This window comes from Sparus aurata, chromosome 21, assembly GCF_900880675.1.
Source record: "Sparus aurata chromosome 21, fSpaAur1.1, whole genome shotgun sequence".
NCBI classification, from domain to species: domain Eukaryota; kingdom Metazoa; phylum Chordata; class Actinopteri; order Spariformes; family Sparidae; genus Sparus; species Sparus aurata.
In genome coordinates, this window is record NC_044207.1 from 28,510,350 (window position 1) to 28,535,684 (window position 25,335).

The following is a 25,335-nucleotide window of genomic DNA, read 5'->3' on the forward strand; positions in this document are numbered from 1 at the left end:
ACTTAGTGCAACCATCTTCTGTCATTATCGATGTCAGTATTTGGCTAATAAATGGAATTTATTGAGGAGATAAACACACTTCACCACACAGAACAGAGACGCTGTAAATCCAATACTGTTATAAAGAAGTCCTGCTGAGTTATTTGTAATACTGCTCACAATGGACTAATGGATCCAGAGATATTAATGTTAGAAACTAAGAACCATACTTGTTATAAAAACCAGACAAAATAGGCAGTCGAGTTCTGCAGATTTAGATCTTTCATGTGCATACCACATTAGTTTCTTAAGCCTTTAGCAGATGTTAAAGTCATAAGTATCTTATATTGACAACAAAAGATTTGATCCCTTTATCACCGAGCCAAGACCACAACTTCCTGACAGTGGAGCTCATCCATCAAAGGACGGTTCATCCATCATTACATTATGTGTGTACACGCGCAACAACGTATCCACGCAGAGCCTGTGTCACAGTCACGGTACAATATTTGATGAAAGTGATGTGCTGGAGAAGTGATACTGCGGCCGCACGATTCACAGTTTGAAATTGTTCTGGCCAGGCAATCATCAAAGCATAAAGGCTCACATCCCCCGAGGCCAACCACAACAATCTACCAGTTCACATGGCGGGTGATTCCCAGCAAAGGACGGAGCTCTGCTGCTCTGCTGTTTTGCTCGGTAGCTGTTGCCGTGGATCACATGAGAGAGAAAAAGCCACGGGCCAAAAGCCTTTGTAGAAGTTCACATCCAGAACAACATTATGAGGGCGAGCAACGCGACACGGAGCGCTAATGGCTGCAAACGTGCATCGCACAAAAGAGGATTCCTAATCATCAGTGCTATGTTTAATACCCCAGGGGAGTTAAGGGCACACACAACACACAAATACCACACAGTCAGCTCGCTGCATCAAAATCTCTCCATTTCTCCCTTCATCACACAAACCAGAGATGATATCATCTATAGCTGCTTGGCAGATGCCTCACGCTGCGCCTGCTGCTGCTGTAACAGCAGTACTTTTCATATATAGCGCTTTGCTATCACTAATGATTAACCAGAGCCTGGACAGCGCGGCGGCTCTCACAACACTTCAAAGACACAAAGCTGAAGATTCAATTGCTTTAATAGGCCCCGGGCCCAGAACGTACACTTCAACCCATCAATAAATGTCATAGGCAATTTAAAGACGAGGGCCCTGATGTAATTTTTATGTGGTGTAACAACACGTCTCATTGGGAGTGAGAATGTAAGAGCTGTGGACGCGCTGGGAAAAATATAGAGAAGATCGAAGAGATGAGTGTGTGTTCTCTGATAATGAGCTGTAGCAGCAGCAGCAGAAGAAGAAGAAGAAAAAGAAGAAGAAGAAGGAGGAGACAGATGCAGAGCACAATCACATCTAATCAAAACCCAGCCAGGCTCGCTTTTTTTTCCAAAGGCAAGACAATCGTAAGTATCTTTCTTTCAAAGAGGACACTGTGTCTGACGGTGTTATGAAAAAGTTTCCTCCGCTGCCCTGTGGTCCGATGTGTGCGTGTGTGGGAGAGACTTTGTGTGTTTTCTCATTTCCCCTCTCTTTCCTGCAGACTCTGATCTAATAATCGGGGAGTTGGGAAGTGATGCGTCTCGCGCGCCGGTGCAGCGGCAAGTAAAGGGACTCCGGAGTCTCGTGTAGAAGTCGGCGATGTAGATAATGGGCGCTTCAGAGTGCCAAGAACATGAAGTCTTAAGCATTTTCACTTTCCCTTCACCTTTTCACCCCCCTGCTGCTCCAGGTGTTTTGCAAGAAAAAGAAGTGTGACAAGAAAAGGCGATGTTTGAGGGGTGGGGGAGGGGAGCGGGAACACGAAGTGCATAAATACATTTAATATGCACAGTTGCAGAGTGAGGAGGGCAGCGCAGACGGGTAACAGGAGCGTGAACATTTCACAGAGGATGCTGCAACACGCTGTAACTCACCGCATCCCTAATGACTCAAGTGTTTCATATGCATCGTCAAACAAGTCTTTCTCTTGCCTCACCTCGATTACAACCCACGTCCCCACTTACACTCTCCTGGAACGCTGCTGTACATCTCGCCCCGTGTTTGATATTCGTAATAAGGTCATCATGTTGTAAAAAAATAAATAAAATAAAAATGGACTTCTGCAAAGGAAAATGTGAAAACCATCCCCGAGCTACTCGAAAGCCGACACCACATTCACTGACACGAGCCATTCACGGGTGTTTTAGTGGAAGGGGAAGGAGCTTTAACGGGGAGCATGCCGTGCTAATAAAAACCAGCAGGGCTCTCTGGGTCTGTGGGTCATCGTGCTGTGATTTAAACCCCAAAAGTGGGACATTCCAGGTAGAGCCATGATCTGTCTGCACTCACAATAAAACACACACTTCCGTCCAGTACATACCTACACTGTCTGTCAAGCTAGGAAACAAAACACACACACCTTTAGAGGCACAATCACAGAGAAAAGTGACCTACTCTACAGTTTGACCTACCTGTCTTCATCAAACACAGTCTATCCATCCTTCTTTTATCGGTACCAGACGTCTCCGCTCAGTGTGCACAGATGTGTGTGATGCCATTATTCAGAGTGGGGGTCCTAAAGTCTTAAATCAAACCGCTTATTAGATTATATATAATCCCCCGTTTTCTTCTGTCAGATTTTTCTCGGTATGGCACAGTTCAGGATGAATGGATGCACAGAATAGAGGGGATCTGTCTCCAGGGGGAATGTAATGTGGACATTAGATTGATTGCCAGCAATAAACATTAAGGTTCACATACACAGCAGTCTGAATTCTTCTACCACTGATTCACCCGTATCTTATTTTCAGATTAACTGATTTATTGTTCTGTTTTTTTTACTGCGGTGGTCTGACATGCATGTTGTGGTTATAGTCTATAGGATCTGTTAAAAGAAGAGCATAGAGCAAGACACAGTCCGAAATCCACGGATATTCAATTTACAGTAAGACAAGTAATAAAGAAAAAAGGAACAAATCCTCACATCTGGAAGCTGGATCAGGATAATGTTTTAGCTCGACAGACGACCTAAATAATTAATTGATTATCAAAATGGTCGTGGACTTAAAGCTGGGGATGTCAAGCTCAATTTTGAAATTAACCAAAGCAGTCCAAAAATTCCCTGCCGCCCCTTCAGGCCTCCCTCCAACAAAACACAAGCACAGACTACTAACAATCGTATAAGCTCACACAAAATAGCCGTCAGTCTGTGTGTGGGTGTGTGCTTTGTGCTAACTGGGTTAGCTGCTATACCAGTCGTCCCTATGGTATCCAACTACCTAAAGTCTCCTTCATATGTAGGTAAACATCTAACGTTATCATAGGCTATTGCTGGCACTCAACACTGTCAAGCTAGCATGTTAGCACTGGAAAGTTTTTGGGTGAACACTTCCATTCTTGTGCAGCCACCTTCACTAATAGCTTTAGCAATACAAGAGCCTGGTAGAAGACGACAGCCATGCGCAATGAGTCCACTGGCAGGCAGGAACTTAAAACAGATAAACAGACATGTAGCCCATCCATTTATTTCATATGGACCAAGTGAAATCACTGGATGGGCTTATAAAAGGCCTGTGACAGCCACAGATACTTTATTTGTGTCAGAGCACGTCAGAATGTGAAGTGATTTTCAACAAATATGACAAATATTCTAGAATAACAGACCAACCCGGACTTTAGGTTTTGGAGTGCTACAGTGTGTAGTTTACTTTAGAGAATCACACTCTCAACGTACAGCGCAAAAACACAAAAAAATAAAAAATGTACCACTCACAGTGAGGACAGACACGACTGCACAATACACTACATACATAATGCATGCAAGTCAAACATACACATACACGCGGGGGTTCCGGTCGGACAGCTGATGGATGTAAAGTGCCATCTATGACACCAAATGTGGGTCAACAGCCTTTTAGGGTCAGACTGCGCTCTTAGCCCCCGCACGCCGCGCTTGTGCTTAAACCCAAATGGCAAAGAGTTCCCCACTTACACACCCGTCTCCCCCCTGTCTCCCCCCTCCCACTGGGACAGACTGAATCCCGTTCTCAGCGGGGGATAAAGCAGAACACGTCACGCGATCCCGGCACCATTACCGCCACTCTAATGGGCAACACACTGTCAGAGTTAGCCCGGTTGCGTTTAAGTTCTTTCAGAGTGCTATTAGGGGAATGTTGGCAAAATCTTTGATCTGATGAATATTAAATAGCTAAAGTAGGTTTAATGGAGACGTTTGAGACGTTAATGGGTGCACTGTTTCCAGTTCTTTTGCTCCTGAGGGTTGACAGCTTGAATCTTCGGTCTAGCTGGAAGAAACTTGGTGGAGAAAGTGAATGAAAAACAACTTTCTCAAGAGAGACAATTACGGGTCAGAGCTCAGTACATTTTTGATGCCACGCCAAGTTTCAAAAACAGTTTGGTGCCCAAAGTTTGGAATTTAATGCCTTGTCAGATTCATAGACCAGATCGTAACAATAACTTTTTCATATTTTTTGGAGATATTCTTAGAATATAACCTTGTTGTGCAGCTTGCGTGCTCATGTCTAGATTAAATGTTAAAAGGAAAAAAGGAGTGTGAAAGTAGAAAGTCGGTGATATGGACAAATGCAATACTGTCATAATCATCACAGTGTAATCTTCATAGCAGAATGTGTTTATCCAATATGTAACTTAATATGAGAACCTGATAAATAAGACATACTAATAATGATGAATAACTAATTCAACTATTAAAAGGTCTGAGAATAATCTCATTTTTTATTTCATTTTTTGGAGAAAGGCGAGGAAAATAATTCATTTTGGCTTTAAACCATTTTACAAATTCAACATGGCGACCTTGGTTTCACAGGGCAGCATGTGGGTGTCAAAGTTTTTATGCGAGCAGCGCTCCTTTCACTCGTAATTACAACCTTGGGGTGCAGCTAGAAATACATTTTTTTAACCTTCTCTGTTAACGGATTGTGTGAGAGCAGAGAGCGAATGAAACAGATTACTGTAGTTATTGTAATGTCTCTTCAATAGCATGACAGACGCTAATATACTGCCACACTGTGTTGCTTTATCTTCGTTGTTGCTCTGCACTCGCTGTGTGCTGCATGTGACATTTGAAGGCGAGTCCACACAGAGGGTCTCTTCAGACGGACAGTCAGTCTGGCTCCAAATAGGAGAGAATGACATCATCACGCTATCAGACATGGTCAATACTGGGTGGAGATGGTCCTCAGACTGTCCCAGACAACACACACACACAGACAGGCAGACACACACACACACACACACCGCATACAATTACACGCAGACACATGATGCTAGAAAACATACGAGCGATACGTTGCCGTGCCATCTTTCGCAAGCTGCTGACCTGCTCGTCTCTCCTCATCTCCCCACTGTTTCGAGTACGTTTGCTACGGTTTCCACACCAATCACTCCTTGCTCTCTTGTTGTTCAGACTAATACCAGCGTCCCCCCGGGGTTTTCCCCCTGTGTGTCTGCGGCCTTGTGAGCCACATGACTCACAGATGGAAAGGATTCAGATAAAGTTACAGTCCCAAAAAGGAGGGGAAAAAAAGAAAATGTCTCTTCTGTGAAAGCCAACAGTATCAGTAATTCAGCAATTTGGGGTTTGGTGGGCGATAAGTATAGTGCTTTTGTTTACTGTGTTTTCCATTACAATGACAGTGATAGATTTAGCCGCGGTTGTTGCTGCCAAATAAAGAATAAAAAAATCCACTGTAGAATCAATTTTGCGGGTATGAAAGGGAAGTTTTGTGAACCTTAAGACAGCTGTTGATCACAAAAAACGAATGCAGATGTTACCGTCCAGCAGGCTTTAAGACAAAATGTGCCTCGATTTTCCAGTGACTTTCCAACAGTATATTGACAAAACGCGTTTTTTTTTGCCAGATGGAAGTGATGAACTCTCAGTGCACTCATTAAGCTGACATTTTAATTAAAATCCCCCGTGCTATAAACACAACACTGTTTAATATTTAAGCCCTTTTTTAGACCAGCATCAAAAGAAAATGGTGCGCAGAGTTCAATTTCTAACCTCTCTTCAACAAAAGAAAGAATCCACTTCATCAATCCGTGAGGACTTTAGTCAAGAGGACGACGGAAAAGCTTAAAGGTTGCACATAAAAAGACGATGTGCACTTATGACTCAGGGAAAAATATTACACTGGGGGTGTTTCCCTCGACTGCAAGATGATGAATGCCGAACACATGCCATAATAATAACGGTATAATCTTGGATTACTGTACACGTTCGTTTAACTCAGATCAACCCCCAATTCAGCTTCTGATTGGGAACCGGGGGGAGGCCATATTCAGTGTGATCACAGCAGGTTGTCTACTATTAAAATGTTTGGAGTCTCCAGCTTGAACTCCCCATTACATAAATATGAGACATAATCCCACGTCATTAATATGAAGACATCAATAATGCACTTAAAAGGGGGATTCTGTTATTTTTTTCCAGCTGTTATTAGGATTTCCCAGATATTTTGACTGAAATCCGTCGCTCAACATAATTGATTAAGACGGTAGAAAACAAGCTTCCGGGGGTTTTATTAACATCTGGTTTTACAATTAAAGTTGTTGATTTTATCCACACAAGTGAGTTCAGTGACAACAACACTCAGTTGTAATGGAATCCCTCTTTAAATCGCTTGAGGATCATTCGGTTTTTGTCGAGTCATTATGAAAACCAATCTGGTAGCAAAGTGGAGAACAGGATAGCAATTCTTCACAGACTCATGGTCTTATAACACTTATAACATAGCTAATTTAGGGTTTGTGCACCTTTTCCTTTTTAAAAAATGTGTAAGGAATAATTAGGATTTGTGAAGAAGGATCGAAAGACTTTATTCTCGCACTTCGAGACTTCCTGTTCCATATTTAGCTTTCTTCATTAGCAAGGAAATGGTTGCCATCGTTAATAATTCAGTTTTCTACACAAGAAAATGGTCAAACTGCTATTTCTGACCACCTACATCTGTCCTCCGCTGAACACTGTGAATAATAGTTTGATTTATAGACCCTCTGTGGGTCCTAACCGGGCCGAGCCCACCTTGTTCTCAATGTTATTCAAAAACAGCTCCTTCTTTACGATCTAAATTAACAAGCCCTCAGAGAGAGTCAGGAAAAAAAACAGTCACAACAGTGGAGTTTGTTTTTTTTTTTTTGCCCTGGCGTCTCTATTTAAAACAATCTTTGCCTGGCAGACAAACTGGTTGTAGCAGACAGGATGATAGTAACCTAAATCACCGGTTGAGAATAACAAGCTGCACCATTCAGTGCCATCTGTATTTTTGAAAAGCCTGAATGATGATTCTGTTTTTCCGAAGGGGTACGGACCACTGTGGAAATAAAGTCTTCACCCGCATGCTCTCGTTCCAACCCGAAAACACCCAAACGACCCCTAAAAACCCACTGAGCCGTCCTCTCCCACATCCATGGAGGATTCCCCGGGGGCTGAACATTTCTCTCTACTGTAGCTGTTGGCCTTCATCCAGGGATTAGGAGTGGAAGACGACGGGCCTGTCTCTCCTCATACACAACATAACTGATTCTACCACATATGAGCAGATGGCGTCTGACAGGCCCAAACTTTAATATAACCCATCTCATGCTCTACACTCATACATAATCATTTGTATACGACATGTTGATTAAATGACGGTGTCAGCCACTTTAAATTGTTTTTAATGGATCCCTGGCTGGCAAAACAGCAGGCGAGAGTGCAGCGGTGAGACAATCCACCTCGTACATTTCAAACCTGCTGTATTCTGCCAGAGCTAACTGCAAAACCAAGAGATGGAGAGCTACTTCTGAGATAGTTGAAGCTTCTTTTACTTGTTTAAGATAAACGCTTTTAGCTATCATGGCTGAAAAAACATGATATGCAGAGTGGAAAGAAGTTGAGGTACCCGGTTTCCACAGTGAAATATAGCTTCTTTAACGATACGTGATAAAGATGTCTTTTCTTTTTACGTAGACAGACCTGAACTTGATCTCTGAATGGATAAACTATACATGTTTGGAGAGCAGAAACAGATGTCATACGTTCGTCTGCAGTGAATTTTTCTGACCTACGTGTAACACAGAAACACAATACCTGCCCTTGTTTCCCCAAATCATCAGTAGACATCACCATGAAGTACTTAAACGTATCTTTCAGAGTTGATCTGAATGAAGATGTGCACTTAGCAACAGGAATCACTTTGTCTGCATCAACAGTCACCGTGCAGCTCATCATTACTGATGCGGCTCCACTCTCCACATTTTGAGGCCGGAATTCATAAACTAAGACATGGTTAGCATCCAGAGCAACTTCTCCACATCCCCGGGCTCACTGTTTATACATTTCTGGTAGTTTCAGTGATTGCAAGATTGTTGATGTAGCAGCATTAAAGCATTATATCAGTAAAGGTGAATACTGATTTGTATATGTTATCAATTATTCCTGTGGCCCTGTCTAGTAAGGGAGCAATGTGTCAGTATTTTGGCAGCTTTATTATGGCTGTGTGCATTTTTCCTCTGGAATCAATCAAATTGCCACAATTGTCTTTCTGCAGGCAAAATACAACAAAGCTTGAGTCTCTGCCTCCGATTAGGAAGTTGGATCTCATGACTTGACTGGTGACATGATAATTTGAATTACTTTAATGTTCATATTTTAGGTTTTCAGTCTAGTTTTGTAGTTTCTTTTTAGTCTGACTGTCAGTATTTCACTGCTTAAAAGGGGATTGGATTGAGGTGAAATTAAAAAAATAATTTTTACTAAATGGCTTTTTATTTGTTTGATCACCTTTATTTCACTGAATATCTGTAATTATAAGACAAAATAAATTCCTCGTCATACTTTTTGAACAGGGTAGAAACGCTGGCCAGTCAGATCAGAATTAGACAGGTGGTGAGGAAAAAAAAAAAAAGTCCTGCGTGAGACCAAATGACTTGAGTCATCCGTCTGCGGAGATTCAGACATGGATTTCAGATTTTCCTTTTTTCCCCCTTTTTTTCCACGCTTAATGGCTCTCATGGGATTTATATTTAAAACCTGGAGGTAGAAGAGAACAGCAGGTTGAAATGTAGCTGTAGCGGGCTTCAAAGGCAGTTATCTGTGTTGCAGATTAGCTCCTCGGCTACCTTCTGCTGATGAGGTGAGTTTTCTCAGGTGCAAAAGTTCAGGCACGTCTGTGTTATGTAGATGTATTAAACTGGAGGCCATAACAGTGGCAGATGATCAAAATACTGTCCCGGTTCTCATCACCAGGCTTTGCATCAGCATTCTGAGTGACAATTTCAGGCACACGCGATGACCCTCGAGCAGGGATGTTCCCCAAGCTGCAGTAAGACATCCTGTTCTGCTCGAGAACACAAATTCATATTCGGCATAGCAGTGAAAGCCAACATCTTGTCTGTTGGTCTATTCACACATTATGAGCCAGATAGAAGAGCAGCTGAGGCGCAGAAGGATGTGACTGAGCTCAATTTTTCTCCGGTCTTTAACGGCTGTGAAGAGGGGAAAAAGTCACAGCAGTGAGTCCTTCCAACTCCAGGTTAGTCTGGCAGAAAATAGCAGACAGCAGAGAACAAGCAAACCACTTTTCCGCACAGTTTTCCAGCTGAATAGTTCACTTTATGCACTTGGCAGACTTCAGTCACACAGAAAACGAAAACAAATCTTAGTTTTCAACTCCGTTTAAATTCCCCAAAGTTTGAAAACGAAAAACAATTTCAAAGCTGATCGAGGGAGTCAACAACATTTTGCGCGGCAGCATCTTCAGCACGGCAGATTACAGGATGAATTAACTACTCTACAAGACTAAACACGATGTAACAATGTGTTGAATCATTAAACGAGGCCGATGCCTCTTAATGTGAAGACAGATGAGATAAACAGATGAAGAAACACTTGACGGTCAGATGTGTGGGATTGCAGAAACATGGATGATGTCTGTTGGTAAATGGATTACAGGAGATGTCGAGTCAGACAGACTTCTGTTGGTCCAATCATACGATGTTGAATAGTGGCACCTACTGTTATGATATAATTCTGTAAATCCAACTAAATTACATTTAAGCTTGCAGATGTTTTCAGGCTTTTAAATCTCTGTCTTTGTACTGACACTGAATGAGACTAAAGCGTTTGTGAGCATGGTTACTCTTGTGTTTGTGTTTCTAGTTGGATGTTGGTGTTTGGTCCCTGACTGGGGCTCCTGTCAGGAGTCTCAGAGGCCCCTGTGCAGACAGGAATGTGGGATAAGCTCCATGTTTACGCAACACTGAATGAAAGAGGGGCACGTCTGAATGCAATGTGAAGCAAAAGGAACTGCAACAAGTCCAAGCTGCCTGGGACTGCGTTCAAAATTAAGTCTTACTATTCATGAGCTGGACTGAACACGCCATGCTCTGACACTTTCACCGAGGCCGGATTACCCTCCAGACAATTAGTTTGTCATCACTTTACTAATTGGTAATATTGACCACAAACACACAAATGATAAAGGCCATAAAATGGCTTTGATTGATTTTTTTTGAGGCCATTTGTGGGAAGTGCAACAAACATCAAAACACATCTGACAAATTATCACCAAAGAAAAGTTGTGTTATCAAACTATTACCCATTTACAGATCGAGCAGATTTAGAGTAACATTAGCATTCATTTCCAGTTGGTTTTTGGCTACTAATGGATGCAGGTTCGATACTAACTCACTTTGGAGATCAGTTTTGGCTTCCACCACCCACTGAAGGAGACATTTGGTTCCCCAGACACTAAATCCTCCACTGTTCTCCGGCCAGTTGCTACCTTTTGCTGGAGTTTGGTGGCTTGTTCACGGAAATACAATTATGATTAATCTGGAAAATATTGATGAGTGAAGCTTTGAGATGGCTGCCACATGTTTACCTACATCATGAGGCACTGTCCTGTAGCAAGGACCTGAGTCTAGCTATTTATTGGTTAATTATAAAGGTTGGTAATATGGCCTTTAAATAATATTACAATATTATGGCTCAAAAGTCAGACAAAATCATACTCCTTCTTGATTGCATGAACAGGCAGCACTGCAGCATAATATACAAGCAGTGGTCAGTGTCTGAGGCTGCGAGCAACTTATAATGAACCTGCCATGTGTACTCAAGCTACAGGATGCATACACAATGCATAGAAAGGTGGGGGGGAAAGGGGAGTCAACAGGGGCCCACGGCTCAGTTTTGCCCCGGGGCCACTCTGCTGGTTAATCCAGCCCTTCTTTCAGCGCCCTAACAAGAAATCCTCACAGAATCTTTTAGAAGGGAACAAGCTTTGTATTCACTGTGTGCAGCGGCGTACCTGCCGCCGCGCTCCATCTGTAGCTCACAAACACACCCACCACCTTTGACTTGTCACTCTCACTATGCTTCATTTCTAGGAAAAAAAAGAAAAAAAAGCCAGCAAAGACCGAGAAGCGCCTGCAACGAAACATAAGAACGAACGGCACAAACATCAGCGCAGATACACACCATTAAACAACGTGTGCACGCAGAATACATGAAGTTGAGTGCAAAAACATGCACACAGACAAACACATGTACGCGCACACACACACACACACAGTCTTATCAGCCTGTGAAAAGCTGCGAGGCGACGGCTGTCTGTTTGTTTGTCTGCGTCGCAGTTTCTGGTGTGTTTGTGATACAACACGACCGCGCTCGCTCCCTCTGAGGCCCCCTTATTCCCCTGGTGGAGATGAAATGTAATGGAGCCGATTCAATAAGAGCGCTGCCTCCTCGGGAAAAAAAAAACAAAACGCAGAGAATCAAATCACACCAAATCCCTCAGAGCCTTCCCAGCATTCACTGCTGCCTTTTAGTTGGGAGGGAAAAACAACAATGGTGGCTAATTCACTTGGCTCTCTGCACGCGTACACTCACACAACAGGGATGGAGTGTGATACAGCAAATGTTGAGGGCTAATAAAGCTATTCAATAACACGCTGACTGCCTCTGCAATATGTTTTAGTAAATTCAGCTTATTCATTTTGCAGCGAACGCCAAAGAAACACATGGCGACTGAGCTGCTCAGGCATTGCTGGATATCATCTTCCCTTCATAATTTACAGTTTTTAGGGTATTTAGGAGAACTGACATGGCAACAAATGTTACCAGATGCCAACATCCAACCCGGGTGAGAAATATTTTTTTTAGCTGTAATCGTGGGAAAACATTTAGGGAGATAAAAAAAACACTAAGCTTCGGACAATGTTTTGCTTGGCAGGTTTAGAAGAGAGAAAGAAAAAGAGCACCAGTGTCCCAGCAGCAGTAAGGTTATGCAATTTGGTTTAGAGCCAAAACAGAAACGCTTGAAAAAAACGTAATGTTCCCAACCTGATACTACACCGAACCACCTACACAACAAACCGCAGCAACAGAACCAAAACAGAAAGCGCTTCAGTGAAAAGATGCACAACTTCCAATTTACCGTCTTGTAAAAAAAAACATGCAGCTTTGAATTTAAATCAAAGACAATCGAAGCGGCGCGTCTCATCCTGAAAAGTTAACGTAACAGACTTGAAACGAAGGAGCTAAATGTTGTTTCAGGCTGGCTGCAGCGGACTGGCTGAGCCCACCATCCCTGTGGTCATGCTCCTTAAAGCAAAGGAAACGGCAGACCGCTCCCAGAAGGCTTCTGAAGCTCCTTCCAGCCTCTTTAGTTGTTTTTTGTTTTTGAACCTCCACAGTTTAATTGAAATTTCTGACAGCGCTACGTTTGAAGGAAAAAGAGGCAATTAAAAATGAATTCCAATGGATATTTACGCAGCTGCATGTTGGCTCTTTTTTCCTCCCCATGTTTCCTCTCGGGCTGCCAAACATTATGGTGCTAAGAGAGGCAATTGTACATTTTACAGCCCCAGGAGGAATTGAGAGAAGACGGGGGCCGTGTGATTCTGGTATTCTCGTTTGGACAGGGAGGGGAAATTTCGGTCCTGTTGTTAAATGGGTGGTGTAAGGGAAGCAACAGTGCCAGGGTTAGAGGATTGATTTCCTCTTGGCCGTTGCGAGTTTGGATAACATGCTTCAGGAAGATCATATTGACATGTTGATGATTATTATCTCTATCATCAGCAGCAGCAGGGGTAGAGGTAACAGTGAAGTGTTTTGGTTCCACTTTTCCTTGTTGTGAAGTGTTATTTTTATGAGTATTATTCTCCTGTATCATTCCTATAAATGACGGTGATTTTATTTCATATTAGGCAATACACTGTACCCAAGCCAGCAATTCTCGAGCACAGTGTTGAACCCTTTCATCGCCATTCTTACTCAAAATCTTGTGACACATCACAACGTGGCAGCACCAACAAAAGAGCTACACAAACACCGATATAAAACTGTGACATTTTAAAATGCAAATCGTGCTCGATGTGGGATATGAAATGATGACAAATACGGCATCAAAGATCAATTTGCTTCTCCTCAACCCACCCTAAAACAACCACAACAACAGATTGCGTCAGCAAAGCACAAGATACTCTGAGAGGATAAAGGCCTTAACATTGCATTCATTGATTTTTTTTTTTATGCCACTGGGGGGGAAACACAACACAATCGGACCAGTTATCACCAACTGATGAACACAATTCTAATATTCACTCTCCTGCTGGCTCATATTTGGAGATAATCTTTTCTCTACTTTTAGCTCGGTCCAACAACTCTGCTAAATCCTCCACTCTTCTCCAGGCAGTTGTTAACTTTGTCTGCAGCTTGGCGGTGGGTAGATGTAGAGTCAGCTTATCAGAGCTCATTGGTTGAGAAAAACAGCTGGCTGCTGAAGCTGGAAACAAGCTTGGGAGGCGGAAAATCAAAACACTGACCTAAAAAGAGGCTAAAAAGCTGGAAGAGGTGGACTCCAGTTTAGTTATAATTATGAAATGATTATTAAAAAGGCAATATGGATTCATTTGCTTCAATCTAACAAAATAAAACGGCACAGATTCAGCAGGTTAAACATGGTGAAAAAGGCAAATCCAGCACACAGCAGCACGCTGAACATCAAGCTGACTCAGCCGAAATCTAAAACTGTTTGTGCTTCAACTTATCTTGGTAAGTGTTAGTGTAGGAACAAAATAACATTTTCCTTCACTCTCAGTTTCTATAGACATGTTATTGAGTTGATCAAATCTCCAGAATGTTTAAGCTCTGATATCAATCCTCGCTGCCATTTGAATCCCGTAAAAACAAACACTCCCGCCGTCGGGTGAGACCCCCCTCCCCTCCTGTGCTTGGCATGGCAGGGTCTAATTCACTTCCTGTTCAGTAGGGGGGCGGACAGGAAACAGGAAACATGCTTCCTGGTTCTCTCAGGAGGTATATTTTTCTTACGATTGGGGATCTGGGAATGCAACACAATATCTTTAAGGCGATTATGTCCCTGGCACCTACGCTGCTGTAATCAAAGCCTCCTGAACAGAGCGAGCGTTTCAAGTCTGGTGCAGCTGCGAGGACGAGATGTACAGTATGAGGTTTAACAGCCGTTTTCATAATCACATAAGAACATTATTTCTCCAGACATTAAAGTATTTTGAACCCATTTGATTCCCCTTAAAGCCCACAAGCTCACTAAAGTCAAACAAAAGTGAGACCTGTTGCTGATATTAATTTAAAAGACCAACATTACCTCAGTATAATCTCTCTGCGGTGTAACAAAATGAAACGCAATAAAGAGTTATATCTCTGCAGCCCAGTGGAACAGCTAGCCAAAGCCTTGAGTGCAATGAAGCACAACGAACTAGAAGTTGTGCTGTCATGGTCTTCCATTTTAGGGCTGCGACTACTGAATACTTCATTGTTAACTGTGTCGGAGCCGCAGGAGCAGAAAAAAAAAAATGCTCTTTATCAATCTCATTTGTATTTCTTCAAACCAAAAACATGTCAGACGGCGCAAAGACCTAAGATCCATGATGCCTCTGCAAAATAGGACAAGAGGAAGAACGTTTTCAGAAGTGGCAGAGATTTTTGAGGAGAAGGTTGTGCGAGTTGCTTAGAAGTTTGCAAACATCTGTATGATGTTACTTCGCCCGGGCACAGAGACAAACGGATACTACAGAACAGCTGGGATGAGATTGGATGCTGGTGAAAGAAAAGTGGAGGTCCATGTGAGAGTGATCGGACTCTGAGGGAGCCGTTAGTACTGCTTAACATCCATGCCAATGTGGAGGACGTATGGGCATCTATATCTTTTAATCAGACGTCTCTATTTTTGGTATGTGAATAGAGCACAAATGAGCCTTTAGGGTGAAAAGCTAACACGCTTAAAGAACATACACGACATATACATTCTGACAATGGCAGCTTTATACCAACAGTCTACATCTTGTGAGTGAGAGTCAAAGTCAAAGAAAATGTTAAGTTTCCTGCCTCCACATTTGATTGACTCTGAAATAAAATTAAAATAAATCTGCAAATCCTCACATCTGAGAAATGGGAACTATTAAATGCTGAAAAGTTTTTTTTTTTTAACGACTTAAACTACAAACTAATTATGAGAACTGCGTATTAAAATCATCTCAGTGCTAATCCGTTAGCCTGCTGTTGTCGCTGTGGGCTTGAAGGGGAGCAGCGCTCTCTTAAAACTTTTTCACCCCAAAGATTTATATAACAAAAACAAAATCTTGTAGTGGAGTACTGAGGGAGAAACAAAATGCTTATGAGCTGAAAAAGCTATAAACTTTAATATGATGATGATTAGACTCTAAATCATGCAGTGAATTCCCTCACCTAATTAAATAAGACCTCGTATCTGTCATGCTAGTTTATTATCTTCTGTTGCGCATGTGCGTACTTCCACACAGGACCACATCAGGGATTAAGAAGAAAGAAAAAAAAAGGGAAAAAAAAACACAGTGACAACAGCAGCACAATGAATTATGAATCAATACGAGCTACAGCACTCCTGAAGTACACACAGGCTGCCGAGGCCATCTGGGGATGCGTGAAACCCACGACTAAGACAAACCTATTCATTCAGCTGCGGATGTACTCGCCTGAACTGCCTGTGTTTTCGCTAAGCTCCAGGCTTTCCCTCGATTGGCTTCAAGTTTTGCCCAAATCCATCTTAGGGCTATGAATCTCTCCCTTCATTGATCGAAGGAGGATTGGGAAGCGGCTCTGCCCAGACCTGCAGTGCTGAGAGCTGCTGCTGCTGCTGCTGACGAAGATGCAGCCGTTCAGAACATTCTGGCTTTAATTTGGCTGGCTCTTACCGCAGTGGACTTCGCCTCCGGTTCTAAGTTTTACAATGCCACTTGGCTGCTGTTTACGAATACAAATTTGCACACTGCCTGGCCGGGGTGATTATTTTTAAATGACAGCTGTCGATAGTGGACACAGAAGGTCTGAAATGTTGGAAGCTCAGGCAGAATGCTTCATGGGAAGGCAGAGAAATGGGGGGAATTGCAAACGACTTGAAAAGGTGGCAACAAGGTGAAATCAACAAGAGAACCGCAGACAGAAAGAAAGAGAGGTAGAAAGGTCAAGGGAGACAGAAAGAGAGACGGATTTCCAAAGGTTTCCGTTCACTCTCTGCCTCCCCAGAGTAATCCCACATCTCCCCCGAGAACAGCGCATTGTGTCTCACAGTCGGCGAGCTGACATTTACCGCCTGCCTTCTGGTGCTGTGATTATTTTCTCTTCCAGGTGTGATAGCCAGCCTGCTGTCTCTGCGCAATAACGCTGCCTTCAGAGGTACGAGTGGGAATGTGAGGCAGAATAAGAGCCCGGACAAACCTTTTACTGAAAATACCATGACTGGGTCACGCTTTTGAATTGCAGGTAAAAAGGTTGCCGAACCATGAATGGCAGCCTGTCACCTGGCTGCCGGCGGAAATGGCACCTGAGGGGGGGGATTGTGACTTCAATGGAATTCAAGAGTGTCGGCGCGTAATTAATTCATTTTTCAAGGGAAACACTGAGGACATAAAGGCAACAACATGAAATAAATATCACCTTGGCTGCAACTGGGAGCTTGATAGAATTTTTTTTAAAAATTAACAAAAAAAGAACCAAAAAGACGAGAATATTCTGGTTCCAGTGATTGATCCCAAACGCCAAGCTTCAAATGCATAAATGCAACCTCCCCCTACCTGTCTGCAGACGGAGGCCGGTCGTTGCGGGCTTTGCTGACTTGGGTGTAGAGGGAGTCTGAGTGCTGGTGCTGGTGGTGCGGATGGATGTGGGGGTAATCGTCTCGGGGGCTGTGGGGCCGGCTGTGCCCGCTGTCCACGGAGCTGTTCAGGGCATTGATGCCCGCGTACGGGTGTTCCTCCTCAGAGGACCTCTCCGGCGTGCGTATGTCCAGGATTTCGGCGTAGTCTCGCTCCCGGGCCTGACGCTCCCTCAGCTCCCTGGTCTTGGCTTGGATCCTGATAGTGAAGATAGGAACACACAAGTCAATATAAAAAAAATCAAGGTTATTGTATCTTTAAAGACTATAATTGATCAGAAAAACATGTAATTCCTCCAGTAGGTTGCTATTAAGTATCGTTTTAATGGCCATTCTTGCATTCATATACCACAAAGAAATCTTTTTTTCTATTGTTGAATAAATTAAAAGGTAAATTATCCAGCCAATACTTTTAGCAAACACTGCTATTCATATTGATTGACCACAGAAAGACTGTGAGGAGAATTACCTCAGCTATTCTAAGCTGTACACACATTTATTGAGCAGAAAAGGTTTCATTTATTGAATTTAGCCTCAATAACTGGAACCAAGAACCAAAGTGACAGAAGCCAAAAGGTTCTGAGGTTTGTTGTTAATAAGAGAGAGACTTTGCCACTGATGAGGATCAATTAAATCTACAGGTAGGTAACCAAACTATTAAGGTCCAGGTCGGGTGGCGTTGCACCACTATGGCTCTATTGTCAGGTATTTAATTCACTGAATAAGCAAGACGAGACGTTCCCATCTGATTTATCAACAGATTTCTCTTTTGAATTTCCACTAAATCACAATATAAATATTTATATAAATATATGTCATGATAGAAGCTTTAATCTAAATTGTCCGGCTCCAATAAAGACGATTTGCTGACACCGACTGAAGAGCCATCTCGAAGCTCAGTCTGGCGGCTCCGGGCGTCGCCATCTTGGCAATACCTCACTTTAAAATCCCTACATAAAATAGCGACATAAAGTCGAGTGTTACATGATACAGGAAGAACAAATGTACATCTTTAGTGCTGAAAAAGAGACGTATGGACGTCGGTGGAACTCTTTATGAATCACAGTTTAAACTGCTCTGTGGGAAATTCAAACTGCCTCTTTACTCATTTCCATTTTTGTGTGCTAAAACCTTTGTGTTGCTAAATCCTCGCGGTGTTTACACCGCGGAGCAGAGACGCGCTGTAAATCTCAGGTGTCACATTAACAAAACAGCCACTGCAACATCTGCAAGTGATTGTTTATTGTGCCTTTTTAACTTTCCATTATAGAAGAGAGAAGCTGTGGAGTCTATTATTTATGCTCCCCCCCCCCACCAACAATGAATAATACCATAAACAATGTATAATAGTCTCTCGCCCCCAAAACAACTCATACAGGGGAAGCACTTTGTTTTCACAGAGTGCTGCTAATGCACAGCAACCATGCTTTAATCTTTCCGTCTCTCAAACACACACACAAACACACACACACACCTTTGACACCTCTCTCGTCTCACGTGCAACTCAAAACACACATGCACTCTTTCTCTTCAGGCCATTATCTTGTGAATAACTGGCAACACCATTTTCTACAGCAGGGGGACTACCTATCGCGCAGCCCCATAATTACAGCCTTGCCAATTATCAGAGCTTTACAACTACCAATTATCATACTGCTCTCTTTTCTCCAGGCCCCCTTTTTAATGTCAGCGGGAAAGCGAATGGGACAGCCGCGGCGGTGACGAGGTAGGGGGTGCGACTTCACTGAAGACTCAGCGGGCGAAAATCTAAAACGCTTCCTCCAGAAAATCTGCATGCTGTGCATAATGAAACAATAAGTCTAATAAGGAGGGCTCCCCATCGGCGGGGGTAGGCACAAAATGTGGATCTGAAAGAAAGAAGAAAAGAACAAATGGCCGGAAACACTTTACTACTAAAAAGTCTGTTAATGAACTTGATGGCTTTAACTGTTCCCTTCTGAATCTCGACGGTGGTAATCTTTTTTTAACGAAATGTTCACCTATTCCGACACCTCAACCCGTGTCGAATGGAAGCTTGTGGACTAGTAAGCCGTGTCTGTACTATTTGTGAACTCAGCAATTATCTAATAGCGCAGAAGGAAGCGGGGGCCCTTGAGGGATCTATCTTTAAACCCAGAGGAAAAGCAGTGTTTTCCATCAGAGAAAGCAGCAGCAGCAGCAGAAGTGGGAGCAGCTACTGATTGTATACACAAGCGCAGTGGCTGATAAGATAAGGCCAGACATACCAATCCAGCGCCTGGCCTTCTCCGTGCAGCCTCTCCCCGAAACGAGGCACTGGACGGGTCAAGAGGGCCAGTTTCTGAGTGAGGAAGGATGCAGTTTTGAACCGGTTCTGGTTGAGGACACAATTTTAAATTCTTGAGAGCTAAAGTACTGAAAAAAGAGCAAAGATGGCACCTTCAGTTGTGGGGTCACACTAGGCTTGAAATATACGGATTTGGTGAAGTGTGAAGATGAAACTGAGAATTATTTGAATCTATTGAATCAAAAACCAACACTGACATTTCCATGGTCCAAGGTAACATCTTCAAAAGCTCCACTAGTATTTTAATTTACATTGATATAGAGAAAAGCAGCCAATACTCACATCTGAGACACTGGTACCAGCATTTTATACCAAAATATTTATCAACACCTTCCATTTATCACTCACACATTTAGTCATATGCATTTGTAATTCACTACCTACACAAGCACACATAGTTGCATAGTGCAAACGTAAAAGACTACCTGTGATAGCTACAAAAAATAGTCGTAATTTATGGAAAAATGAGTATTTACACAATAATGCTGCTTGAGTAGATTTAATGGAGCGTTCAGTGGAGCATTCCCTTGAGACAAAATGTAAACGTCTATCTATGTCAACATGACGAGCACTAAAAAAGCAATGTTGCTAAAAATGTCCAATTGTGCGGACACAATTACGTTGATTGAAACGGGACAGGAAGGAAAACCACACTTGACCTGATCATTACCCTCTCAGTCCCAAAATATTTACGAAAGGAAAACCTTGTTTTCTTACTGAGGGCTAACCTCGACGAGAGATGAAAATACTCTCGGCATGGAGACTAAATGATAAAAAAAAAAAAAAAAGGAAGGAGAGAGGTAGTAAAGGAGTCCGTGGGCTGGGCAGAAACAGAAGGAGAGGCAGCAGATAAAAGGGTATAGAAATGGCAGGATGGGACATTATGGTGGAAGAAATGTGTTTGACGAGTGACCTTTCTACCACATCAAGCCAGAACAATGGTCCATTATGTGCCATTGTACCCACAGTGTAATAAACCTCCCTCTTAGCGGTAATGCTGACACGACTGATAGACCACAGTGAAAGGCAGGAAGTACATGAAAGGAGAAGGTCCAGCGGGATAAGATGCCTACTAAAAGTCCTTTTGGATTGATAACACTGGCTATCTGAAAATGTTTTATGTTTTGGCGATGACGAGCTTTAGCCACTTGCTATGCCTCGAGATTCTGATCACTCACAGTCGGCCAAATCTAACCACACGCAAGGCCCCAGTTACAGTTTAAAGAATCTCATGACTGCCACTTACATGGTGCAGAAATACGGTTCTTTGGCTGGCGCTGTTGATCCTGGGCAAGAATTAGTCATACTGAGCAAGTGTCTAGGTCAAGGGAAGTTCAATGGAACAGTCTACATGATATAAAGCTCGCTGCCTGCTGTATAGATTGAACTTTTAACCTTAAGCCAGGTTTTAAATCTCTTAACTAGTGTAAAATCATTTTTATCAATAGTCATGACCTGATGTCTGTAGCTGAGTGGTCTGAATCGATATTTTGAAGGATTAGTCAACCTGAAATAGATCATTATTTACAAATAAGTCTGTTTGATTGAAGAAAATCCAAAATCTAGCCCCGGTGTGAATGTTTGTAATCAATGACATTATCTGATTCAGGCCAAATAAATCATTATATAAAGTACATTCATGTCAACAATGACCAAATATGTCCATTTGCGAATGCTTAACGCTCTTCAATTGACTATACATTTCCCACTGCTAACATCAGTGTGCTGTCTGAACTGTCAATCTAGATTTGTTTGTCTGGCTTGGGGTTGGAGTCCACTGGGACCAGAGACTTTAAACCACAAGGAAATCCATTCATCTGGTCAATCACAGCTGGATTAACCATAGCCTCTGGCTGAGGCCAATCGATAGGTGCTCTGCAGCGAGGTGCCGTAGCTCCTGGCTGAACCTTGGGAAAGCAGCTCGGTGAAACACTGCTAACCGGATCACTGTTTAACATCGAAGCAGCCACAATCTACACATCCTCAACGGGATCTCCCCGTCAATATCGGTGTATCTCAGCTCCTGGTTAAATACGAACGAGGAAGATGCTTGTGCTTTTCAGGTGCTTGGGGAGGGAGTCAAACACCAAACGCTGAACAAAATAAATTAAAGCTTTGAATTAAAAACTACTTGCGGACAATCCCAAGATGCTTCCTGCTCTGTGGATGACCACAGTAACTACCTTAATTTCAGGTTTTTTTGTTTCTAATATACCTTTTTGCCTCGTTCCCTCAGCGCTTTCTTGCCTGGAGCACTCTACGTGGTAAAACCATTACAAGCAAACAAAACAACACATAATCAACACTTTGCAGCTCTTGCAGAGGCTCAAAGGAAACTCTGGAAACACTGTGTCTATTCCCACTTCTACATGTAATGAGAGGCTGTCATATCTGTTACAAATATCATTAAATCAGTAGTGTGTAGTGCTGTTAGAAACTTTTAAAATCAATTATTTTTAGCCAATTCTGTGATGCAGAGGGCGCAAACAGATCTGAATTAATTGATTTTTATGTCAATAATACACCCAACATTCCCTATATAACGACAAAGCAAGGCAAGCGTTTGGAAACAAGCATGTAGCCACAAAGAATAGAGCTATATATATATATATATATATATAGATGTATGAGAAATGTAAGCGTGTTACAAAATCACTGTAAATGTGTTCAATAACTGAAAAAAGGGTGCATGTTATCTGAGACAACCACATTCCTGTTTTAAAATGCCACAAAATAGTCCTGAATAGGTTTCAGTGGCTCAAAGCGTTTGAAGCCACTATGATAATGAATGTATGCGACATTTGAGAACAAGAAATAACACAGGAGCCGCAGATTGGATTACATACCAACAGACCACTCTGAACTTTTAACTCTATCCAGCATAACAACCACATCATCCGACGTGGCATTTGCGCTAACTTTATGCCAATTAAAAATAAAGACACGGCTATTATCATATTATTGGGCTATCTGCTCTGCAGGCGTAAAGAAAGAATTACGCACCAAATTTTCATAACGAGCAACTGCAGGGAGTAATGACTCCTGCCCCTACACCAAGAGCATGGGAATTAATTAGCTGGCAGGGCTGTAATGGCCTTGGCATTTACAAACTACTGCCCCCCAAAAAAAACTGGCATGGTGCCCGAATGACATTTAGTTTGGTGAGGAAAGGGAGAGAGTAATGCAGTGACAAAGACACTTGCTGTTTCTGGGCTGTTTATTAGTTTCGATAACAGTTAAAGACTCTGAAATGATGGGTTCTCAAATCTACACATTCTTTTTTTTAAATCCACAAATACTTGATGTATTCAAACAGTGCTGTTGTAGGCGCAGTGATCTTGTTTAGTCTGTAAAATGTCAGAGGGAATTCCTTCAGTCTGACTGTCACACTAGATTGGAAAAAAGTTCCCACTGACCCAAAGCCCATTTGGTTCCATCTAAATGTGCACTGGGCTGCTCATGCTGCCGAGGCAGTAGCAAAATATACATTCAGACAGAGCGATACTGCAACTCTTGGGCTGCAACAAACTATTATTGTCAATGTCAGTTGGTCTGTCGATTATCTTCCTGAGTAATGGATTAGTTGTTTGGTTTATAAAATGTCAGACGATGTTGAAAATGTCAGTATTTTCCAAAGCCTGAGATGACATCCTGAAATGTCTTGTTTTGTCAACAACCAAAAGATGTTCAGTTTACTGTCATAGAGGAGCCAAGAGAATAGTCAAAATTCTCCTTAAATGTGACTATTTTCTATGTGTTCTTTAAAAAATGACTTATGTTAGATGAATTAATTGCTATACTTGTTGATTAACTGAATAGTTAACAACTCATTGATTAACTGTTGGAGCTTCTTGTAACTCGGCTACAATCTACTGTATGTACACAGGACATAGAGGCTGCCAGGGGCCACAGGGGTCAGTCCTGTCCCACGCCCTCAGTCATTAGAGGGCCGAAAACAGCCCTCTGACCCTGAAACTAATGTGTGAGGGGATCTGGAGATCATCCTGTCCGAGGGACAAGCGAGACTATCAGCGGCCCTGAAGAAATGTTTTAAGTTTGGTGTGGAACAACTTGACTGGCCCATCCAACACTTGTGGGATTAACTAGAACACCGACTGCCAGCCAGGCCTTCTCACCCCACATCACTGTTGGACCTCATGAATACCCCCTGTGGGCTTAATGAGAACAAATCCCTGCAGCCAGGTTCCAAAATCTTGTGGAAAGCTTTCCCAGAAGAGTAGAGCTTGTTGACGCAGATTAATGACTAATGAGTGATTAATGAAGGCTTTTGGAATAACAGGTTCAACAAACAAGTGTGGCTAAATGTTGTCCATGTACAGATCGTTACTAAACTGATTTTAGAGAGAGGTGTGAGCACGTGTTCGACTTCAGCTCCTTAACTTCGATAACCAGATAGAAGGAAAGTTTAAAGGGCCAAAGGAGGGAGAGGGGGTGACCTAGAAGCTTCAATTTAAATTTGCACTTTGTAACTGCGATCAAGGCTATTCAAAACATGGACTTTTTTAGGTTAAAAACATTGTGAGTGATCCTCGAAGAGCAAATGAATTATTTAATTTGGTTCACTTTGATTCCTGGAGCACGGCATAGCTGCAGAGTTATGACAAATTTCTCTTTGATATCGGATCCCAAAGTGGCGAAGCACAGGAGAGTCAAAAGGACGTTTACCAACGCAGCACTGAGCAGAAAAAATAATAAATGTACCAGCAGTTAGCAGGTGCTACATCATGAAGACCTCACCTCTCCTGCTCCATCCTCATCCTCAGCGTCTCCTCCTCTGAAACCTGCGTCTCCTCCAGCCTCCACTTGCTGGAGCCTTTACGATCCATCTTTTCCCCCGGCCGCTCGTCCTTACGGTGCTTCCCAAACCTTGAATACAGAAACAGGCACAATGAATATCTGTGTGTCTGCATCTACGGGGCAATGCTGTGGGGTTTAGTTAAATAATAACACTACATTTTTGGTGTTTTTCTGTGTAAGCGGTCGAAATTGACTCATTCTTCCCAACTCAGACTGGTGTAATAGAACGGGCAGATCAATTTTCTCCCAGACGGACCAGGTACAAGATGAAAAGCCGAAGGTCGCAGAACAAATTCAAGGAAATCTCTAAATAATTTAAACCTAAGAGATGCGTTTATTGTGAACCAGCAGCTATGCTCATAAAATATTAGCTATTTCTCTTCCAACTGATCTGACTGAAAATGTTAGTATGCCTGTGATCACAAAAAACAGCCAACAGGTATCATAGTCGATCAAGCCCTCGAACGAACCATTTGCAAAAGTACTTCTCGCAAGTTCAGAGCTCATTCAGTTCGTTTAAACTTGGGGAGTGGCAAACCAAGACGGCGTAGACGAGGCCCATCACAGTAATTATATTCATAGGGTGGGAGTGACGCTTAACGAAATAGGAGCCGTTGCAGAGATATTTCAGCTTGATTGACTCAGTATAAAGCCGCAGCCTGTTGAAGAAATGACTTTGGCACCGCGCTCGCTTCCACAATGAACCTCAGCGATTATTCACAGGGAAATTGGTCCGTGGAGAATATCTACGACTTCTAAAGAGACAACGCTGACAGAAACCAAAGAGGTGAGTGCGTTGGTGTGTGTGTGTGTGGGTGTGTGTGTTAATGAAAGAGGGAAGTGAACAAGAGAGGAAGAAATGAACACGTGCAAGAAAAACTCAATGAATGAAACATTAAAACTGCAAAATAAACTACTGTGTATGGTGAAGAAAACAAAGAACACCTCAGGAGGTGTGTGTGTGTGTGTGT

At 42.6% G+C, this 25,335-nt stretch overlaps 1 protein-coding gene across 7 annotated transcripts in view; it reads right to left on the reverse strand.

The window, feature by feature from the left end:
- Nucleotides 1–25,335, reverse strand: part of pard3ab (par-3 family cell polarity regulator alpha, b) — a 245,861-nt gene that overhangs the window by 40,979 nt on the left and 179,547 nt on the right. For all 7 annotated transcript variants that reach the window (XM_030402565.1, XM_030402564.1, XM_030402562.1 and 4 more), the window contains 2 exons: nt 24,305–24,433; nt 17,141–17,419 (listed from right to left, as the gene is read on the reverse strand). In XM_030402565.1, coding sequence (XP_030258425.1) covers nt 17,141–17,419; nt 24,305–24,433 — 408 coding nt within the window. The remainder of the gene's footprint in view (nt 1–17,140; nt 17,420–24,304; nt 24,434–25,335) is intronic.